The following is an 18,867-nucleotide window of genomic DNA, read 5'->3' on the forward strand; positions in this document are numbered from 1 at the left end:
TCATTCATCTTAAAGATACTCAAACTACTTTGTTTTGTTTAATAATTTTATGCAGGCGTCTATTAAACATTCATGTGTATAGATTTATGGTTTAATGAGCGCCAAACTTTCCCTATTTACAAAAGTGGTTCAACCCAAACATAGTTTTAGAAACACGTCATACCCAAGATGGTCGTGGCCCAATTTCGGTGTCTTCAAATTCTCCCTGTTCTTTATTTCTGCGAGTTTTACCACTCATTTTTACAAATTACACTTCTATGCATATCCAGAAGTAATTCTGGCGTGGTTTCATAGTTCTAAACGCGTCAGAAGTGTTGTTTAAAGACGTCGAAGTTGCGAGTCTTGTGGTCTATTTTTGGTTGTTTTGGAGTTGGTGGCTCGAAGCCCAGAATGGCGGGTGTGTGGCAGAAGCCTTGTTGGCGGCTGGTGTTCAGTACTGCCGTACTGGTCAGGTCTTTCCACGTCTGTATAACAACAGGGGTGGTGTCGCTGTTATTCTCTAAGGACACAGGTGAGTCTTTTAGATACTGTTAACGTTACAAACTTTATGTGAAAAATTATGTTTACTTTGATTGCTCTTTTTGCAAAGTCGACACGGCACCACATAATTTGTAATCGACACGTTGTTGTTGTTGTCCTTGTTAAACGTCTATTTCACCGCTAGACATGGTCTCTTGGCACGGCACTACATTGTAATAAGCCATTTCACAGAGGTTAGAACGCATGTGCGGCGACAGCAAAATTATTCTAGGTAATATGTCAAATTTAATGGCCCGGAAAAAGAAAACAAAACCTGTCTGGACGTTGTTATACAAATCAAAACAATAATCGAGACAAGGACTGTTAACAATTTCGGGGCCTTACCCTTTGACATACTAGTACTACCGAAAATTCCTATCACCACACATGCTTTCTGACCTTTGTCAAAGGGCATAGAGCATGCGTGGGGACAGGAATTCTGTAATTCTTGGTTGATACATGAATTTCAAAGGTGAAAGCCCCTGACTTGTAAACATAATTTTTGCTCCCGCCATGATTATTATGTTCCGGACATTCTTACGCGAATCGAAACAGTGGTTGAGATGAGACTACTCTCATGTCCCTAATAAACGTACCGGGACGTTTATTTTTTTCAGCCTCACAATCCACCCGGTACGTTCTTATTTTGGACGGTACGTTTATTTTTTTTTTCTGAAAATTGGGGCTTTGCTAAGCCAAGACCCTCAAAGAATTGAAGTTTTGGGGGTTTCTGCCCATATTTCCGCGGTATTTTTGCTCAAAATTCCCTATTTTTCGGGCGAAACAGCGCGGATTTCCATGAGCGTATACGCGTACGCGGTACTCTTTCGGTGATTTCGGTCGATCTCGCTATGACGCTACGAAGTAAATGTTGTTCTTGGGGGAAAATAAAACACCACACTGACGTTATGAAATACAATTTTTACATAAATAACTTTTAGTTTTAATTTAGTAGTAGTTTATAGTCTCTGTTTACATCGCAAACCAGCACCTTGCACGAGGAATTTCCGGTCTTGTGGTTCCATGCGCTTTCGGCAGCGAGGCGGAAGAGTGATTCGTTCACATAATAAATGCTGGACGTAAAAATAACAACTATAACTTCTTTTCCCTTGTGATATGAGTTTTGACGCCGCAAATTCTCCCAAACGACAGGAATTCGTCGGTAAAAACAGCAAGTTCATTCATTTCTAAGCATCAAACCGCCACAACTTTCCTTTGTAGTTGCATGTGCCATTATGCCGAGATGGTCACGTCGAAATAAAACTTTCTCTACGTAGGCTTATTTCTTTGACAAAAATCAACCTTAGTCTAGTTTTCTCATAAATAACTTTCATTTAATAGATTTTAATCGTTTTTATACCGTAATCAGTGTATTTTATGCTACACATCAGAAATCTTGCTGCGGTATTTTACCTTGGTAAAAGTGGAGTCGTCCACTGACCCCTAGTGACCTTGTTTATCAGCTGCTGCGACGCCATGTTAGAGAAAGACGCAAAGACGGAGGTTTCCATTTTTGACCCGCGGAATACGAAAATTGGGACATCGTACATGCAGTTCAAGAACCTAAAACATCAGTTACATGAACGGACGGTCTATTTGTAAAATCTGCCCATATAGCCTTCCAGTCTGCACAGAAATGACGATGTAGAGAAGGGTAGAAGTGCAAAGAGTCTGAGATGAGAAAAAAACGCCACGTGAAATTCAACAACACTTCGCATAAGATCACATAATTTTCACAATGTTTCCTTTATTCAATGTCTCCTTCATAAAAAGTCCAAGTTGAACCGACATTTTGCTGATGTAGTACAGAAAAAAAAGTGATCCCCTCGTGGATAATTTACTATTTACGTAGCGTAATGCGGCCGGCCACGCGCCCGTGACGGCCGCGAGTGTTGGCATAGCGGCCGGACTATTTGACTGAAAATCGTCTGGCCGCGACCGCATTCGACAGGTGACCGCTATAGACTATTTCTTAATGCTTAGGTCAACGGGAAAAATCCAAGGGACCGACGAAAACTGACCGCATGGCCAGTTACGTGGCCCCTATACTCAGGTGACCCCTAAGGCAGGTTTCACTGCGAATTTTTACCTTTTAATTTTTATTAAAAAATTGAGAAAACATCATGATTCGAACAAGATATCTATAGTTCTTCTGCTCATCATTTATAGAACTATCTGATGTGGTTCTTAGGCATAAATGAATAAAAAGACCTACCTGCTTATCATCTCCTTTTCTTTTCTTTGGACAGAAGTAGCATGGTCACAGTTTAACACATGTCAATTTGGTAATTTTCCGGGGGGTATGTTTATTCCGGGGGGTACGTTTATTAGATATTGACGATTTGTCCGGGGGGTATGTTTATTCCGGAGGGTATGTTTATTAGGGACATGAGAGTACATATATGTCCCAGGGACATGTTCGTTTTTTTATTGCCTAACATTACAAATAGTAAAATTCATTCCTGTCGCTTCACATTCGTACTTGAATGTATGTATTGTATGAATATGGGCTTATGATGATTTTCAGCTTTCTCTGTAAAATAATCCCTACTGCCAGTACTACTGGTGGTGTTGGTGGTGAAGAATTATAGATCTTATATAATACTAATAGTAATAGAATTGTGTCTAGCGTAATGAATCACAAGTAATTACCAAAGATTGACCATTATTTGAACAAGGAAGGAGGTTGAACCTCCTTGATTTGAAGGTTTGGACCTGTAACTTAAGTCTTAACCAGTATACCTGTACTTGTGCCTATAAAATTCGTTAAAGTACACAGCTCTATCAGTCTATGTACTATTTCTGTATTTTATTCCACAGCTCTAAGACAACAGTGGATATCAGGTGAATACCTGGTACCATGTGTATACCTGGCCCTGGTGTTCCTGAGTTTAGTACTGTATGCAGCCGTGTGCTCTATGGACCCTGGCTTTGTCAGTCTGACAAGCAACAGATATGCCATCAGGAAAGAGGTAAGTCTTCCTTTGTTTACTGGAGGTAATTTTGAAATTCACTGAAATTGTTCATTTTTGTGTGCTAGTAGAGTTGTCCATTGCCATTGAAAAGGGGTCATTGTCAAATTGGGAAAAGATGATTTTGAAAAGGAGTGATTTGGAACACATGTACTACTAGTACACCAAGTGTGGGAAGAAATAATTTTTAAATGATTCATTTTAGATTGAGGACGACATAAAATTAAAAATGTTTTTCATTGTGGAGGGTCAGGAGGGGTATGGAGTGAAATATGCAGTATGTGCTTGCAGATATGGCCATTTAGTTAATCAAAAGAAACTGCTATATGCACAGGTACATGTGATGCATTCAAAGAATTTATTATACATGACTAGAAGTGGCTGTCCATCACACTGTGTACTGTATGTAGTGTACTAATGTATATTTCTTTGCTTAACAGAGACAGTGTGTGGAATCAGCCAGTGAAGAAGATGATAGCACCTCTGCTACAGAGACAAGTGTGATGATTGAACCAGACATTGGTGTTAAACCCAGAGTCAAACTCAGGAACTGTGGGTTTTGTGGAATACAGGTACATTGTACTTACAGTTGCACAAAAAAAAACATATATCCTTTGTCTTTGCATTCACAAAAGTCTTTAATATTATTGTTATTGGGTGGGCCAAGTACTAGTACTCTCTCTTGGCAGCAGGGGCTGAATTACGAGGAGCTTACAATAGGCGGGGCTAGATTGCAAGGGTCTGGAGCGAGCTGCCATTCGGTGCCACTCAGGTGACCTCAATACAGCAGTAATTGCCCCAGGTGGGGCCATAGGACTGTAGGGTTTAACCATTCACACCGGGAAGGATTCCTACTATTAATAAGTGCGCTGGGTTCTTTAACGTGCTCGAGGTGTAGCTCTCCTCAAACACAGGACCTCGATTTGCCATCCTATCCAAGGGACGACCCTAGCCGAAGCTAGGTACTCATTTTCACCTGAGTGAAGTGAGGAAAGTTGTGCAAAGTGCCTTTCCCAATGACACATCATCGGGAAGAATAATTGGTTTCAAACCCGTTACCTCTGGGGTTAAACACCTTACAGATTGCGCTGCACAACGCCAATATGCACGTAACTTGTCAAAAGTGAGCTATTCAACTTGAATATGACACCAGGCCTTTTGATTTCCCTCAGCAACCAATCCGAGCGAAGCACTGTGAGCAGTGCGGGTTCTGTATCCACCGGTTTGACCACCACTGTCCGTGGTTCGAGACCTGTATCGGGGAGAGGAACCACAGATTCTTCTGGACCTTCTTACTGGTGGAGACTTCACTGGTGGGCTGGACTGTTCACCTGGTCTGGTAAGTAGATATACATCATTGTACAGTGTTTGTGCCAGGCCTTTTCAGGAGGGCCCCTATGCTGTGATTTGGATTCCCTATTATGTGATTTGGGCCCCTATGCTGTGATTTGGGCCCCTATGTTGTGACTTGGGCCCCTATGCTGTGACTTGGGCCCCTATGCTGTGTTTCAACCAACAATGGGGAGTTTGATACACACATGATGACACATACCACGTGGCTTTGCTGCACTAAGATGCCCCTAAGCTGTGAAAAAAATGTGGGTGAGACTGATAACACTGGATGTAGCTTAAATCTCTTGTTATGTAGCACTAAAATATGTTCTTTCAGGTTAGTTATGGCACATAACTGTGCAAACTAAGTTTGATATATTTAAAAGTCATTTTACCCATGTCTGGTTCCTTTCAAATACTGTAGTGTATTGTACTCCGTGCCAGCATGAAATTTCATCTGTGCCAGTTCTCAGTGTACAATATTGTAGAAAAGTTTGACTATTTTCAAACTCAGGGATTGGACTCACCAAGTTTTTTGACCAGTCCTTCGGTCTTCTTCAGGATGACTGAGGACCTGATTGCTCTGAGCATGTCACTTTCTGGAAGTGTTACGTGTGCAATGGTTGTACGCCAGGGCCCATCAATCTATACTGAACCGGGACGGGGGTTGCTACAAACTACCTTCCACCTTTGACCCATTGGTCACATTGAATATTCTGTGCCATTGAATAGTAGGGTGGATTTTAAGGTTTCATCTTCCTTTCAGGACTGCCTTTGTGTATGATGCAAGCTGGAGTAGCTGGTTTGTGTCGAACGACCTTAGAACGGAAATCTTTATTGAACCGGGACGGGTGTTGCTACCAACTAACCTTCATCTATGACCCAGTCGAATACTGTATTTTGTACTATTGAATTATAGGATGGATTTTTAGGGTTTTATTTTCCTTTCAGGACTGCCTTTGTGTATGAGGCAAGCTGGAGCAGCTGGCTTGTGTCCAACGGCCTGTACCTTGTGGCCATGTTTGTGTTGGTGTTGGGAGGTACAGCCACCTTCCTCCTGGTAGCCTCACACACATACCTGATCGGTATCAACCTCACAACATGGGAGTTCATGTCAAGGTGCGAAGGATTTCATATACTGTTTTAGGGAGAAATTTACTTAAGGTAGAAAAGCACATGCGGGGCATGAATTGTAAGTCCACCTCTGACACCATGTCAAGGTTTGTAGGATCTACTATGGAATACCATAGGGAAAAATAAACATTACCATCCCCTTTCCTCTAGCTCTAGATGGCGATCACGGAGTAACTGCAGAGCGACCAAAATTATATCTGTTTGATGTCTGATTTCATGCTTAGAATGTGACGCATGATTTACAAGTATGATTTAAAAGACAACATAACATTCAAAATATACGAGGATTCGTTTATTATTCTGTCAAATATATGGCTGCTTGGCGGTTGCAGTCTCTAGTGGATAGGTCATATAAGTGCATCATGACAGAAAAAATCAACTGTTTTCATTATGATTTTATTTTCTTGATTCCATCTCCCCCCCACAGGCATAGGATCACCTATCTGAAGGACTACCACGGAGATGAGAACCCGTTTGACGAGGGTTTGCTGAAGAACCTGTGGAAGTTCTTTCTGCACCTGCGGCTGAAGGACTGGGGGATGTACCTGATGAACAGGCCAGCTAAATCACTAGGCAGGGCATAGACACCTCGCCAGGGCATCACTAGATCCTGTACATGTATCCTCAATAGGGTGTTGTGAACTCTGGGAGGTTCACACCCCACCTGAGCAAACCTGTCAGATAGAGTTGAACTTGACCTATGCATTTTAGGTCAGATAAAATCAGGACATAAACCAGGCCATACAAAATAACATGCCCCAAGGTTGTGGTCAATTAATTGATCATCATGGGGTTGTGGCTACTGGGTTCGAGAAACGCCGTCAGAATCCCACCCAAGAACGTACAGCACAGTAGCTGTTGGGATTGGAAAGAAATTTTCAAAAAAGTTGTAAACAAAAAGAAACTGAACAAAAGGCTGTCTGTCATGTTGATCACATCAGCCATTGGCATTGATACCAAATGTGACATAGATCTCAATCCATATATATAGTTGGTCCTATGGTCGTCATCAGGCAGAATCAATCTGGCATTGAGAGATCTTAGGTCCCCTTGATCAGTTGTTTAACGTGCCAGCAGGGCACAGGGCCGGGTTATTGTACAGGCAGCTAGAAGGCGAGGCCAGCAGACAAGTTAATGTCTTGTCTAATGATGACGGCGCTGATGTCAAGAGACTGAAAGTCAGGCTCGTGAAGGCGTTTGGGGACACCGCCCCTGTGTCAGTGATCATAGACCAGTTCTACTACCATATTTGCCCGACAAGAATTATTGAAGCGGACGGATTGACGAAAGGGCAAGCCATTGGACGATAATGACGGCATTCTAAGAGACAGGTCTTTAGATGGGATCAGGGACGAGTGGCTTTGCTGTCAGTTAGGAAGTCATGAGAGCCCCTGAGATAATCCTAGAACATTTCGAGAAGTGAAAGACGATGCATTTCATCTGAGTGGAGAATGGGAGGCAAGCGGAAATTCTGTTCAGGCCAAGCAGATGTTTATGGGAAGCAGACCAACGAGGAATGATACTTTCTACTTGTATCATCTTGTTCTTTCTATCTGAATGGTCGTCAGTGCCATAAAAAGTATTGACTATTTGTGATAGTCAGTAATTTACATACTGTAAAATCACAAAAATCTGGAGCAGTGCAGTTGCCTGTGAATGCTATAATGGGATTAACAATGTTTTCCAAGCAGCACAACAGAATCGCCTGCACCACTGACTAAAAGTCACGTACAGTCACTTAAAAATAAAAAAGTGGTTGTAATTTCTCAGGAAATGCCCTTCTTTTGACATGTCGTTGTTAAAGGAAAAGTGGCTGTAGATATGTGCCAAAACTTGTTAAACCTTGTACTGAAGAATTGGTAATGCTTGGTCTTCCCTATTTTAGCCATTTGGGAAAGTCTGTACATTTAGGAAATCTTAGTGTTGTACATTTGTACCAAGCTAGCCTCTACCAGGCTCTGTGGATCGGTGGTCAAGTAGTAGAAATTGGCCAATAGAGTCAATAGTACGCCAGGGGAGCCGGTCGGCCAGAGGAGTCATTTCTGAGGCCAATCAGCTCCTACTACTAGTACTAAAAGTTTTTTAGCTAACTTGGCCAAAGTCCCCTATAATTATTCAGCCAAGTAGGAGTCTGGTAGAGACTACTTACCAAGCTATTACTCTCTAGAAAAGTCTGTTCAAGACTGTTTTACTGCTTCTTAAATATTTACCCAAGTGGCTGGAAGCAAAGATACACATAGAAGACTCTCTGCAAGATAAGATGTGAATCTTACATAACTGCATATGTTTTCAATGTGTGAAAAGGGACCAAGTTTATGTAACTGCACTTCATTTTGCAATAAAATCAGTTTACACTACATGTTTGGGTCTGCATGGTGCACGTCGTGTGTGATTCCACTTTGCAATGTGACACATGCCTGTTGTTGTTGACTGGTGTTTGGTGTGGTTTGTCACTACAATACATGTATGTGGTAAAACCTCATGTTCAAGAAAATACACGACTGTTGAAAAGCATGGGCATGTAAAGAAACGTACCAGCTTGATCAAATGTGAAAGAATGCAGAGAGTGGTAAAGTGGCAAAAATGGGCAGAAGCTTTTGAAACGAAGCCTGCATGGTAACTACACCATCAGGAGCTCCCTGGTATCTGTATGGTACTTTTGAGTGTTGTCTGCCCACCAAGGTTGTTTAGCAGGCACAGTATTAAAGACCTGTGCTTGGTAAAATGGGCCAGGAAAACAGCTCTTAGTTGGTCGTGAGAATGGTTGCTGGGCTATTTGGAGTGTTGCACGGTTGTTCAGTTGGATCAAGTGTTTTGTATCTGTACTTCTGTGTCATGGAGATGAAAGACAATCGATGGGATTTGTTGAGAGGAAGAGTGAACAGAAGTGGTGCGCCCTCTGTAGACACTGACTGGAATTGCAAGTGTGATGGCAGACTTTACTTTGTGAAGAAAAAGCATGTGACTGGATTTTGATTGCATATACATTGTAGTGAGTTCAAGATTCTCACATAATATATGATATATGCTTTACACAGATAACAAGCCAACCATAAAGCATACAGCTGCAATATGAAATGCAGGGACACATCTGGCTTTAGTATGGATAGTCTAGATCTACCTCATGTTTTATTTATTTCTAAGAATCGATATAATGTGGTACGCACAATGAGATGGTTTAGTGGGAAGTTACCCAATAGATGTAGAGGTTGTGGGTTCGAATCCCAATACAACCATCTGATCAATTGCAATGCAAAGAGATTGACAGGGTGGCCTTGTTTAGGTCATCGAGAATCTTAAGGTTCGAACTCCGAGGAGGCTCCAAAGTTGAACCTATGAAAAAGGTACAGTAACTTAACACTAAGTTCCTCACCCAATTTATTTAAAATTGAGTGCCTAGCTTTCGTTGGCAGTGATCTCAGAATGTAAAGCAGAGAGCTCATTTTGTAGAGAATACCAAGGTGGCTGATATCCTGCAAGTTTGTACAGTCAAACCTGTACTTGTGACCACCATTATGTAAGGACCACCTAACCAAACTGTGACCACTTTTTGGTGGTGTCTTAGAATCCTTTCTAAAGTGACCACCTGTCCACACAGACCAGAAGTCATTGGTCCCTCTGAGTGGTCTTCTTGGGCAGTATTGACATGCACTTTCTAATTCTGCCTCACCAATGAGGTATTGAATTTTTCAAGAGAACATTTAGGAGTGGTCTTGAACTAAAATGAAGTTTTTGTACCCATTGACCAAAGAGTTAACACCTTACTGATGTTTTGGTGGCCATTTGATGCATTCTATTAAGGCCATACCAATTTAATCTGTTGGTTCTCGGAATCGCCGCTTCTATTTTTCCCAATTTCAAAAAAAAAAAAATTGAAATTACACGACCATGAGGTTATTTGCATGTTCATGAGAACTCATTTGCATGTTCGTGAGAGTTAAATGGCCCCCATTACCCAAAAGTTGCTGGAAAACTTCGGCTCAGTTAAACAAAACTTCTGAAACAAGTACTGTACATGCAAAAACAACTATCACCTGTTTATGTTTTCCTTTGTGTTGTAAATCATCGAAAACCACCGATAGATCGTGAAATTTGTGCTGGAAAATGACTAAAATTTCGTTGCCGGCAAACCAAAATGGCCGCCTAAGGCAGCATGTAGCCAGTCACAAGTGTAAATGAGATACAATTTTATGCAAATGAGGAGTACTCTAGCGTTTTTTGTTTAAACTGCAGCTTTCACAAAGAGAATAATTAATCAGATGTTTCAGGCACTCTTTTATTTTTTGGGTGAAATGAAGTCATTTTCTTGTTGTTGTTGCTAACTTACATTAGACATTATACTATGCTGAAAAATTTTTAAAAGTTTTTTAATGTTGTTAATGATTTACTATGATGATTTATTACAACTGTTAAGCTTTATTACTGTGTGTACTTCAGTAATACTGATTGCACATTATTTTGCGTTTGTATTGTTGAAATTACATGTAAAATGTATGCTTACATGCAAATTTTGCATGTAATTGTAACTGGATAAGTATTTAGCCACACATATACCATGGTTTCAGGTCTGGAATTACCAACCTGAAACTCTGGACCTGAATCCAGACTTGTTGCAAGTTTTTTTTTTTTTTTTTCGCCCTGTCACTCCAACTTTTTTCTGAAAAAATCTGAGAACCAACAAATTAAATTGGTATGGCCTAAAGGACAAAAATGACTGGTTCTACTTTACAGTTTACACTGAAGCTACTGCGCAGTGGCATTGTGTGGCACAATCGGTTTAAGGTGTTTGACCCAGACCCCAGAGGTTCGAAACCGCTCATTTGTCCTGATGTTATGCCCTCAAGAATTTCCTCACCTGACTCAGGTTAAAATGAGTAGTACCTAACTTCAGTTAGGGCCGTCCCTCGGAATGGACACCATTAAATGGTATTTGAGGAGAGCAAGGAACCTCCTTGAGGAGAGCCACACCTGGAGCATGTTAAAGAACCCACCACACTTATCGAAAAGAGTAGGGGTCCTTTCTGGTGTGAGTGGTTCAAACCTACAGTCCTATGGCCACACCTGGGGCAATTACCGTCGTATTGAGGTCACCGGAGTTGGCGCTGAATGGTAGCCACTCCAGACTCTTGCAGATTTTGCCCTGCCTATTGTATTAGCTTCTCACAATTCAGCCCCTGGCTGGCAAGAGAGAGTAGTAAGCCCACAATAACAATACGGTAGCCGCTACGGCTGGATTGTAAAGAATTGTTCATATCCCCCTCATCACGGTTCATGAGTGGAGTAGATCAAGATCATGACAGCGAGGAAGACTGGACTAGTCACCTCGAAAGGACCTCAATAATATTATTTAGATTTGATAAAAGATCGAAGAGTTGGTGATTCACTACAAATCGCCCGGATGGAGGCCTGTAGCCTGGCTACCACACCCCAGCCCAATCTCAAAAATACAACCCTGCACGATAGATAGTTTTGAGATCGGGTGGGGATGTGGTATCCATGCAGGCTAGGAGGCCTTGTGAACCTCCATCTCGTATCAGCCACAGTGATTACATCATTCACCCGGACTCCAGCTAGGAAGAATAGTACCAAGTTTATTGCAAATTCTTGCCCGTGGGCTAATTGCAGGTAACATAGATTCACACAGTGTAAAATACAATAACACAAGTGTCTACTCTGGTCTAAAACTAATAAAAGCTAACTCTAGATCCTGGGTTATTGGGTTCGACTCCTTTTTCGAAGATAGTGGAAGACGAAAGATCCCACCTTTTCTATCATGTGTGGGTTTAGTGATGTTAAAAAGGTGAACTGCTTTCTTTTTGTCAGTGAATGTGAGAAAGTTTGGATGGAATTTGATGGCTTCTTTGAACAGCTCTTTTCTTTCTTGATTATAGAAAGAGCAGTTTGACATAAAATGTGTCTCGTCTTCCACCACATTCGACGTGCATTGTTTGCACGTTCTTTCACACACGGATAGCCTATAGTGACGTATCAATCACTTAAAATGGAGATCCGAATTGAACCAAACCAAACCAATCTAGAAATGAGTAAAGATAGTGGTCATTATTATAGTGTTCACAGAACACAAGTTTATTCAGCACTATATTCCATCAAGAAATGCTTAATGTAACTTAACATTAAATAGAACAATTTCTTTTATATTAGTACTAGCTGTTTGCTACAAGTGTACTAAACTACATTTTGTTGTCTTAATTCTATAGAACCAAATGCATGCATCTATGATAATGTTAGTATGTTCTCACTTGTGTAGATAAACATGGCACCTACTTATATTAATTCTTTTTTTCTACTCTTTACCTAATCTTACATATCCTGGTGAATAAATGTTGCTATTACTATAGGCTTGTTACAACACAAGCAATGTGTAGATTAATGTATATAATTTTCAAGGCTGTAGCAATACTTATTATCATAAATTGTAGTTTCTGTTTCAAATTACCCCAAAACCTGGCATTATTAAAATCAACTTGGTAACAAAATAGAAACTTTGTAAAGCTAAATGTACGCTATTATAACAATATAATGCTAGATTAAGTATGTTCTCACTTAGGCAAGTAAACATAGCCCCTACTTACATTCATTCTTTTCTACTTCATTTTTTGCCTTCTTGCATATTCTACTGAATAAATGTTACTACTAGGCTTGTTACAACACAAGCAATGTGTAGATTTTTGTCTGTTTTTAAAATGTATACAATTGCCAAGGCAGTAGCAGTATCTAATGATTGTAGTTTCTTACTGTTTCAAATTACCCCCAAACCTGGCAATATTAATAAAATCAAATTGGTAAAAAAGTAGTTTCAGAACCCCAAACAAATGTAGGAAAAATTCCAGACAGAAATTTGAAACAGCAAGGGAAGTCGCAAAACATCATTTTTATCATCAAAGTAATTTATTTCTGAAAGTTAACTGTATGACATATGTCTAATTACTACATGACATTAGACGATTGTAGAGAAAAAGAGGCTTACAATTTTCTGTATAATGTAGCCATTAACTTATATAAACATGGTATACTGCGTATTTCTTTTACGTGTCTGATAAAATTTCTGTACTGCTTCTCAGTTATCAAGTGTTGAAGAGACACATACATGTAAGTTACACAAATGCAAAGGGGGATGGAGTCAGAAATATACAATGTGTAATACATGTATCACAGTTATCAATTATTAAGTTAAATATTCTGATGCTACTTTGGAAAAAAACAGTTCCTTTTTTATCTTCACATTACATAACTTCAGTTTAGCACCATTGGATTGTATAATAATGTTAGTTCCAGTCCATATAATACAATTTCCTGCAACATGATTAGGCATCATTACTGTATAGTTTTGAACATCTGTTACACTGGTGGTTTTATTTTCGCGGAGAAGTCATACTGTAAAGCCAAGACACAGCAAATATATGGCTTCATTACTTTTGTACGACTGAATTGTCTCAACCACAAATCTAAAATACTGCAAAAACCTCCTTTCCATCAAAACATAAAACCACCATGAAAGTAAATGTATTTACTGTATTTCAAAATGGTATCAAGTTACTTACATTGCAGGTGTATTTGTTACATGTTGTAATAAAGGAATAAAATCTAAATAACAGTTTGTCCAGCACCACAAAGATACAAAAATATATCCTTACCCATAAAAGCAGGTTCCTATATAGACTCTACCATAAATTCTAAGAAAACAGCCGAAAGCTATGACATAATTACAAGTTTTTTTTTACATGTCATTCAATCAGGGCAAGTTAGTTATACAATAGTTGTTAGTACTTGTTACAGAATGAATATGATTGTCATAGATACATAGTATTAGTACACATGCTTAACTTGGTACAGACTCTACAGAGAACATTGCAATTTCATTACAGATTTTAAGCATAATACTGTAAGCATACATGTGTACATCTTAGTCCTTTGAAAACTGATTATGACTAGCACCTCAAGATTTTAGCCATCAAGAAAATAAACTCCAAATACTGGATTTTATGTTTCCTGTTGATAAATTGTAAATTCTGTAGAAGTGGAAGCACAGCAAGGACTTATAACTATGTACAAACTAACAACGTTACTTCTTGCCAATGAATAATTGAGCAAATTGGCTAATGTATTCTTTGGATACCTGGCTACCATCCTCCATAGTTACAGCTGGCAATCCCATTCTCCTTGCAAGCAAAAAGGCAGAACCATTAGTAAATACAAAGGATGGTATGGAGGCTACAAATACGTTCTTGGCTATTTAGAAAAACTGATTGTTGAGAAGATAGTCTTGACAATTGTAAGCATGTCATTGTTAGTATCCATCCATGAAAGACTTGATTTTAGGCACAATTTTTTTGTTACACTAAAAGCTACTGATTATCAAATACATTCCTGGCTATGACTTGCTCATGTACATGCTTGAAGTACCTTATATTGATTTATAAGTTTGCATCAGATTGCTGCATTGTGTTATCCGCCATATTCAAATTCAGCTGTGTTAAATGCTGTACAACATATGAAACAAACCCAATTTCAGGCCGGTTCTTCTGACCAGACATTTCCTAATAATATTTAAAATGTGTTAAATAGCATCATCCTAGACAAATACTGTACCAAAATGTTCAATGTTAATTCAATGTTCCCTACCAACCTCCAGTTATTCAGCTCCACTTTTTTTCTGGTTCAAACTTAAAGAACCAAATGATGAAGTTAAAAAGTATACTACATTTATGTCAGTTAAAATCTCCATATAGGTCAGGTAAAAATTACTGCATTGCTTTGAATATTTCTTAACCATCTTATAGCTGTTGGCTCTTCTTTGTACCGAAAACTTATTAATAGAAATCAGCAGGACAAGGGTTAATGCTCAATAGATCTACTGAAAAATTGTGCCAAAAGCATTGCAATAATTACATTCTACTAGTATCCAAAACCAATTGTGGAAATAATTAAAAGATTTTAAGTTTTTATGCTTTACTAATAAGCCAGCCCATGGTTTGAAACGTAGTGCAAACTATGGGTTGGCTTATACACAATGCACTTGACATGTATGTTTTCATTAACATTCAAAGCCATAATGCCAGTGTTCAAGTCAGCCTGAATTTTTTTTCCGTCCTCTGGATTTTGAATGGAAACCTATAAGGCATGCGATGATCATAGGGGGGACCAGGAAAATTTTTAAATCTAGCAAATTTAGCTGGTAGACTGAACTTGGTTTCATTTCTGGAAATAAACAAAATTTTGTCTTTAAAAAAAATTTTCTTTACATGCCAATGTTTGTTTGTCACAGAGGACGGAATAGGCAACAATTATGTCCATCCCCAGTGGCCGAATTCTGTCCAAGGACGGAAAGACGGCTAGAACCTTGCATTATGCAAATATCTTGCCCTCCCCCTCTGTAAAGTGATGTTTATGTTTCTGCCCCGCGACTGCGTTCATCAGAGTTCCCCGCCATGTGATGACGGCTCCCCGTCGGGCGTGGGCAGACCTTCGCTGGGCCCCATGGCGGGTACGGCCGGCTGGTCTCCGCTGTCCGCTTTGTCCAGGTCAGGGACTATAGGAGAGGAACCTGTATCTGTTGGGAGAGAACAAAAATGGTTTGAGAGAACAAATAAATATTGTCAGGGACATCTACAGATTTTTACCAGCCGTACCAGCCACCTATAAATGACTTTCAGGGAGATTTTTGTAACATGCCATGCAAAAGGTTGTTTGTCTTACTGAAAAAAAGAAGACTTTTCTCATGACTTGATTATTTTTTACTTTGGGAAACAATGTTGTAATGTAGCATAGACAGGGGTGCCTATTAGTAAGCAATTACACAAACCTTATGAAATTCGTACAAATCTTAGTTGATACAAACGAATCACTATGGGAAAACGTACGAATCTTATGAGAACCGCATGAATCACTATGCGAAAATATACAAACCTTATGTGATACATGCAAATCACTATGTGACATGCACAAATCTTATGGGATTCGCACAAACCTTAAATCATGTATGCAAAACACACCTTCTCCCAATGAAGCGGTCAGCCAGTTTGCATAAGGTTTGTACGTATCACATATAATTAAGATTGCTGTGTATAATTTGTGCGTATCACATCACGTTCGTAAGTTTTCACATAAATTTGTACAAATTTCATAAGGTTTGTGCAAATGCTTGGGCACCCCTGATAGAGGGTTTTCTCATTGACTGGTCATATTGGCATATTAGATCACTCAGAAAATTTGCCTTGTATCCGTTCATATTTATCAACTTGGTCCATATCCGGAAACTGTTGTCAACAGGTTCTATATTGGGACCCGTTAGGTAAATACGAATGGATACGAGGCTATGTGAAAGGATCAGATATTAATATTGTGAAACAATGGAGCATGGTCTGATATACATGTAAGCCAGAAAAGCATTACAGTGCTTTAAGTGGCTTGGCATACATGTTGCAAGTGTTGCAGGCTGAATGATAACAGCGGCAACATTCTCAATCCATCCATCCACAAACTCATGGATGGAAAGACATATATTAGGGACTATGGGAGTACTGGTTGTACTCAAGGGCTGCAAACAGAACTTACATCAAGTACAGGTCCATACTGGTATACCTGTGTCTTAACTACATGCATTTGACAAAGTAACTTGTGCCTTGACGTCTTCAATGACAAAAATGTGAATAAAGAGTTAACAGTAGTGCTTTTTCTTTATGGAAATGCATGCTTTTATTGGGCTGATACCCACACCAAGTCTTCAAGTTTTTCAGGTGCTAAATATTACATAATTATTACAGTAGGCATGTATTTAGCATCAAACTAATGTCAATATGTTTAAAGTTAGTCTATTCAGGCAAAGTACCATACATTGATGTTCTGGTATTTTGGATAATGTACCATTTTTTCCATACTAGGCATTCCTATCCTTCTCTTGTTACATAAACAATGACCTGTCGGTAGACCCAGTCAATAAGTGTGTTTTCAACAATCGTCATCGAAACTTTCAAGGACAATGATACCATGTAAGAACCATTTCTGATTTAGTTTGGAAAGAACCTTGAACATTTTACATGAACACCCCATCTTTAAGACAGGCTTACGAAAGCTACATGAACATGACACTTTAAACGACTATTCAATGTATGTATGTCCTGCTGTAATTATGTTAAGCTGTCAATCCAAGCTTGGAACTGAAGGTGACATGAAGCCATGACCAAGCTGGCAATGATGACCAAGCTGGTGATGGGTAAGAACTGTGCATGGATCAGGGCTTTAGCCAGCTCGAAATTTTTTTCCGTCAGCCAATTACAATCGTCGCGAAAACCGCGAAAATTAATTAGAAGGACTGAACTGAGACCTTGAAAAACGGGTTTTAATGAGATTATCGTATGCGAAAGGGCGCCGACACACATTGTCAACAATCATAACAATAGCAAAACAAACAGTGTGTGGCTTTTACGGCCGTGGACGGCGTCCCCAAGCCGCCTGTAGCTTCCACCTAGGATTTTTGTCCGTCAAGGTTGACGGATTGGTTTTAAAATTTTTCCGTCAGACGCAGCAAATTTCCGTCAATTGACGGAAAAACGGACGCTGGCTAGAGCCCTGGCATGGATCATGGAACATAAAATATGACTTCAAATTAAAATAAAATAAAATAAGAAGAATAAGCCTGATGAGTATTGATATTAGTGGCATTAGGACCAAACCTTGCAGTCTTGTTACTTACCCTCCTCTATGACCAGCCTTGAATCGGGAGCAGCTTCTGTATTTTGTACAACAAGTTCTGATTTCGTGATTTGGCACAGGTTTTTATGTAATACTACGTCCATGTCAATGTCATTATGTACGCGGGTGGTTTGGAAAGTAATGTCATTGGTTTTATATAACAGGCTCATTTATTCATCGAATGAGTTGAAATTTGGCACAAAGGTGAAAACATAATATTCAAGTACAAAAATGAATTTCGATGGAAAAACGAGCCTGTTATAAAACCGATGGCATCACTTTCTGAAGCACCCTCGTACTGTACCCATTCCCTTGGTGTCATACCATAGGGTGTTTGCACATATAGAATCAAGAAATAATTCATCAAATAAAGAATTTTAAAAACATTGCCACCATGTTGGATTAAAATAATCCAAAATGGTGGCTCGTAATTTTTAATATTGCACTGTGAATGATTCTTAGTCTTAGTGTATTCATAACATTTCACACATTACTTAATTATTTCTTTGAACATATTTTATCCACATGTAATTATCACATAGTTCAGCAAGTGCAAACACCCCATACACTGTCCATTACAAGTACTGTAGCCCATGCTTTAAAAGCCAACACTGCCCACACTGTTAAAAAGCTTACTTTCTGAGCTGAGTTTATAGATACATAAGATGATACAGTAGTACACATGACTCACCTGTGTCAGTGATGTAGTTGGCCTCCCCTGTGTAGTGGGTAGGGTAGATCATCAGGGGTTCGGCTGAGAAAGCCTTCAGGTTCCTTGGCTCAAAGGCGTACATGTAGTGCTTACTGTAGGACATAGTTAATAGAAAAAGTACAGATTAACTTCTCCCTACTAACCCCATAACTAATACAAATTTAGTGCCAAATGGCTGTTTTAGCAGGCTGAAAGTTAACTTTTAACAAGATGTTCACCAAATTTTGGCTTCATAATTCACTTGTCAGTATGATATTGAGAACACATTACTTTCAGTCCTGTAACGTGGCTATAGCATAGCAAGATACACATGTGTACATGTGATTGTATAGCAGCAGGTCTGGGATCAATATTCACTCTGTAAAAATAACAGTTTAATTTACCATATCCACTCCTCCAAATTGTACTAAAATGGACTGAAAGGTATAAGATAATAAAAAAAAATGGGCTGGATTTTGATAACGACCGATGGTTTTGATCACATCT

General features: G+C 39.4%; 2 protein-coding genes across 2 annotated transcripts in view; one reads left to right on the top strand and one right to left on the bottom strand.

The window, feature by feature from the left end:
• The first annotated feature begins 131 nt into the window (after window positions 1-131).
• On the top strand, window positions 132-8,316 carry LOC118422074 (probable palmitoyltransferase ZDHHC12). Its single transcript, XM_035829587.1, has 6 exons — window positions 132-511; window positions 3,340-3,491; window positions 3,932-4,063; window positions 4,664-4,830; window positions 5,775-5,942; window positions 6,385-8,316. The coding sequence occupies exons 1-6, from the start codon at window positions 391-393 to the stop codon at window positions 6,539-6,541; spliced, it is 897 nt and encodes a 298-aa protein (XP_035685480.1). The 5' UTR covers window positions 132-390; the 3' UTR covers window positions 6,542-8,316.
• Window positions 8,317-12,847: 4,531 nt separating this feature from the next.
• LOC118420883 (procollagen galactosyltransferase 1-A-like) overlaps window positions 12,848-18,867 on the bottom strand; it is a gene marked incomplete in the record, with an annotated part of 44,970 nt that continues 38,950 nt past the window's right edge. The window contains 3 exon segments of the mRNA XM_035827943.1: window positions 12,848-15,528; window positions 17,671-17,706; window positions 18,361-18,473. Of these exon segments, the coding sequence (XP_035683836.1) occupies window positions 15,392-15,528; window positions 17,671-17,706; window positions 18,361-18,473 (286 nt within the window).

This window comes from Branchiostoma floridae, chromosome 8 (genome assembly GCF_000003815.2).
Source record: "Branchiostoma floridae strain S238N-H82 chromosome 8, Bfl_VNyyK, whole genome shotgun sequence".
NCBI lineage: Eukaryota > Metazoa > Chordata > Leptocardii > Amphioxiformes > Branchiostomatidae > Branchiostoma > Branchiostoma floridae.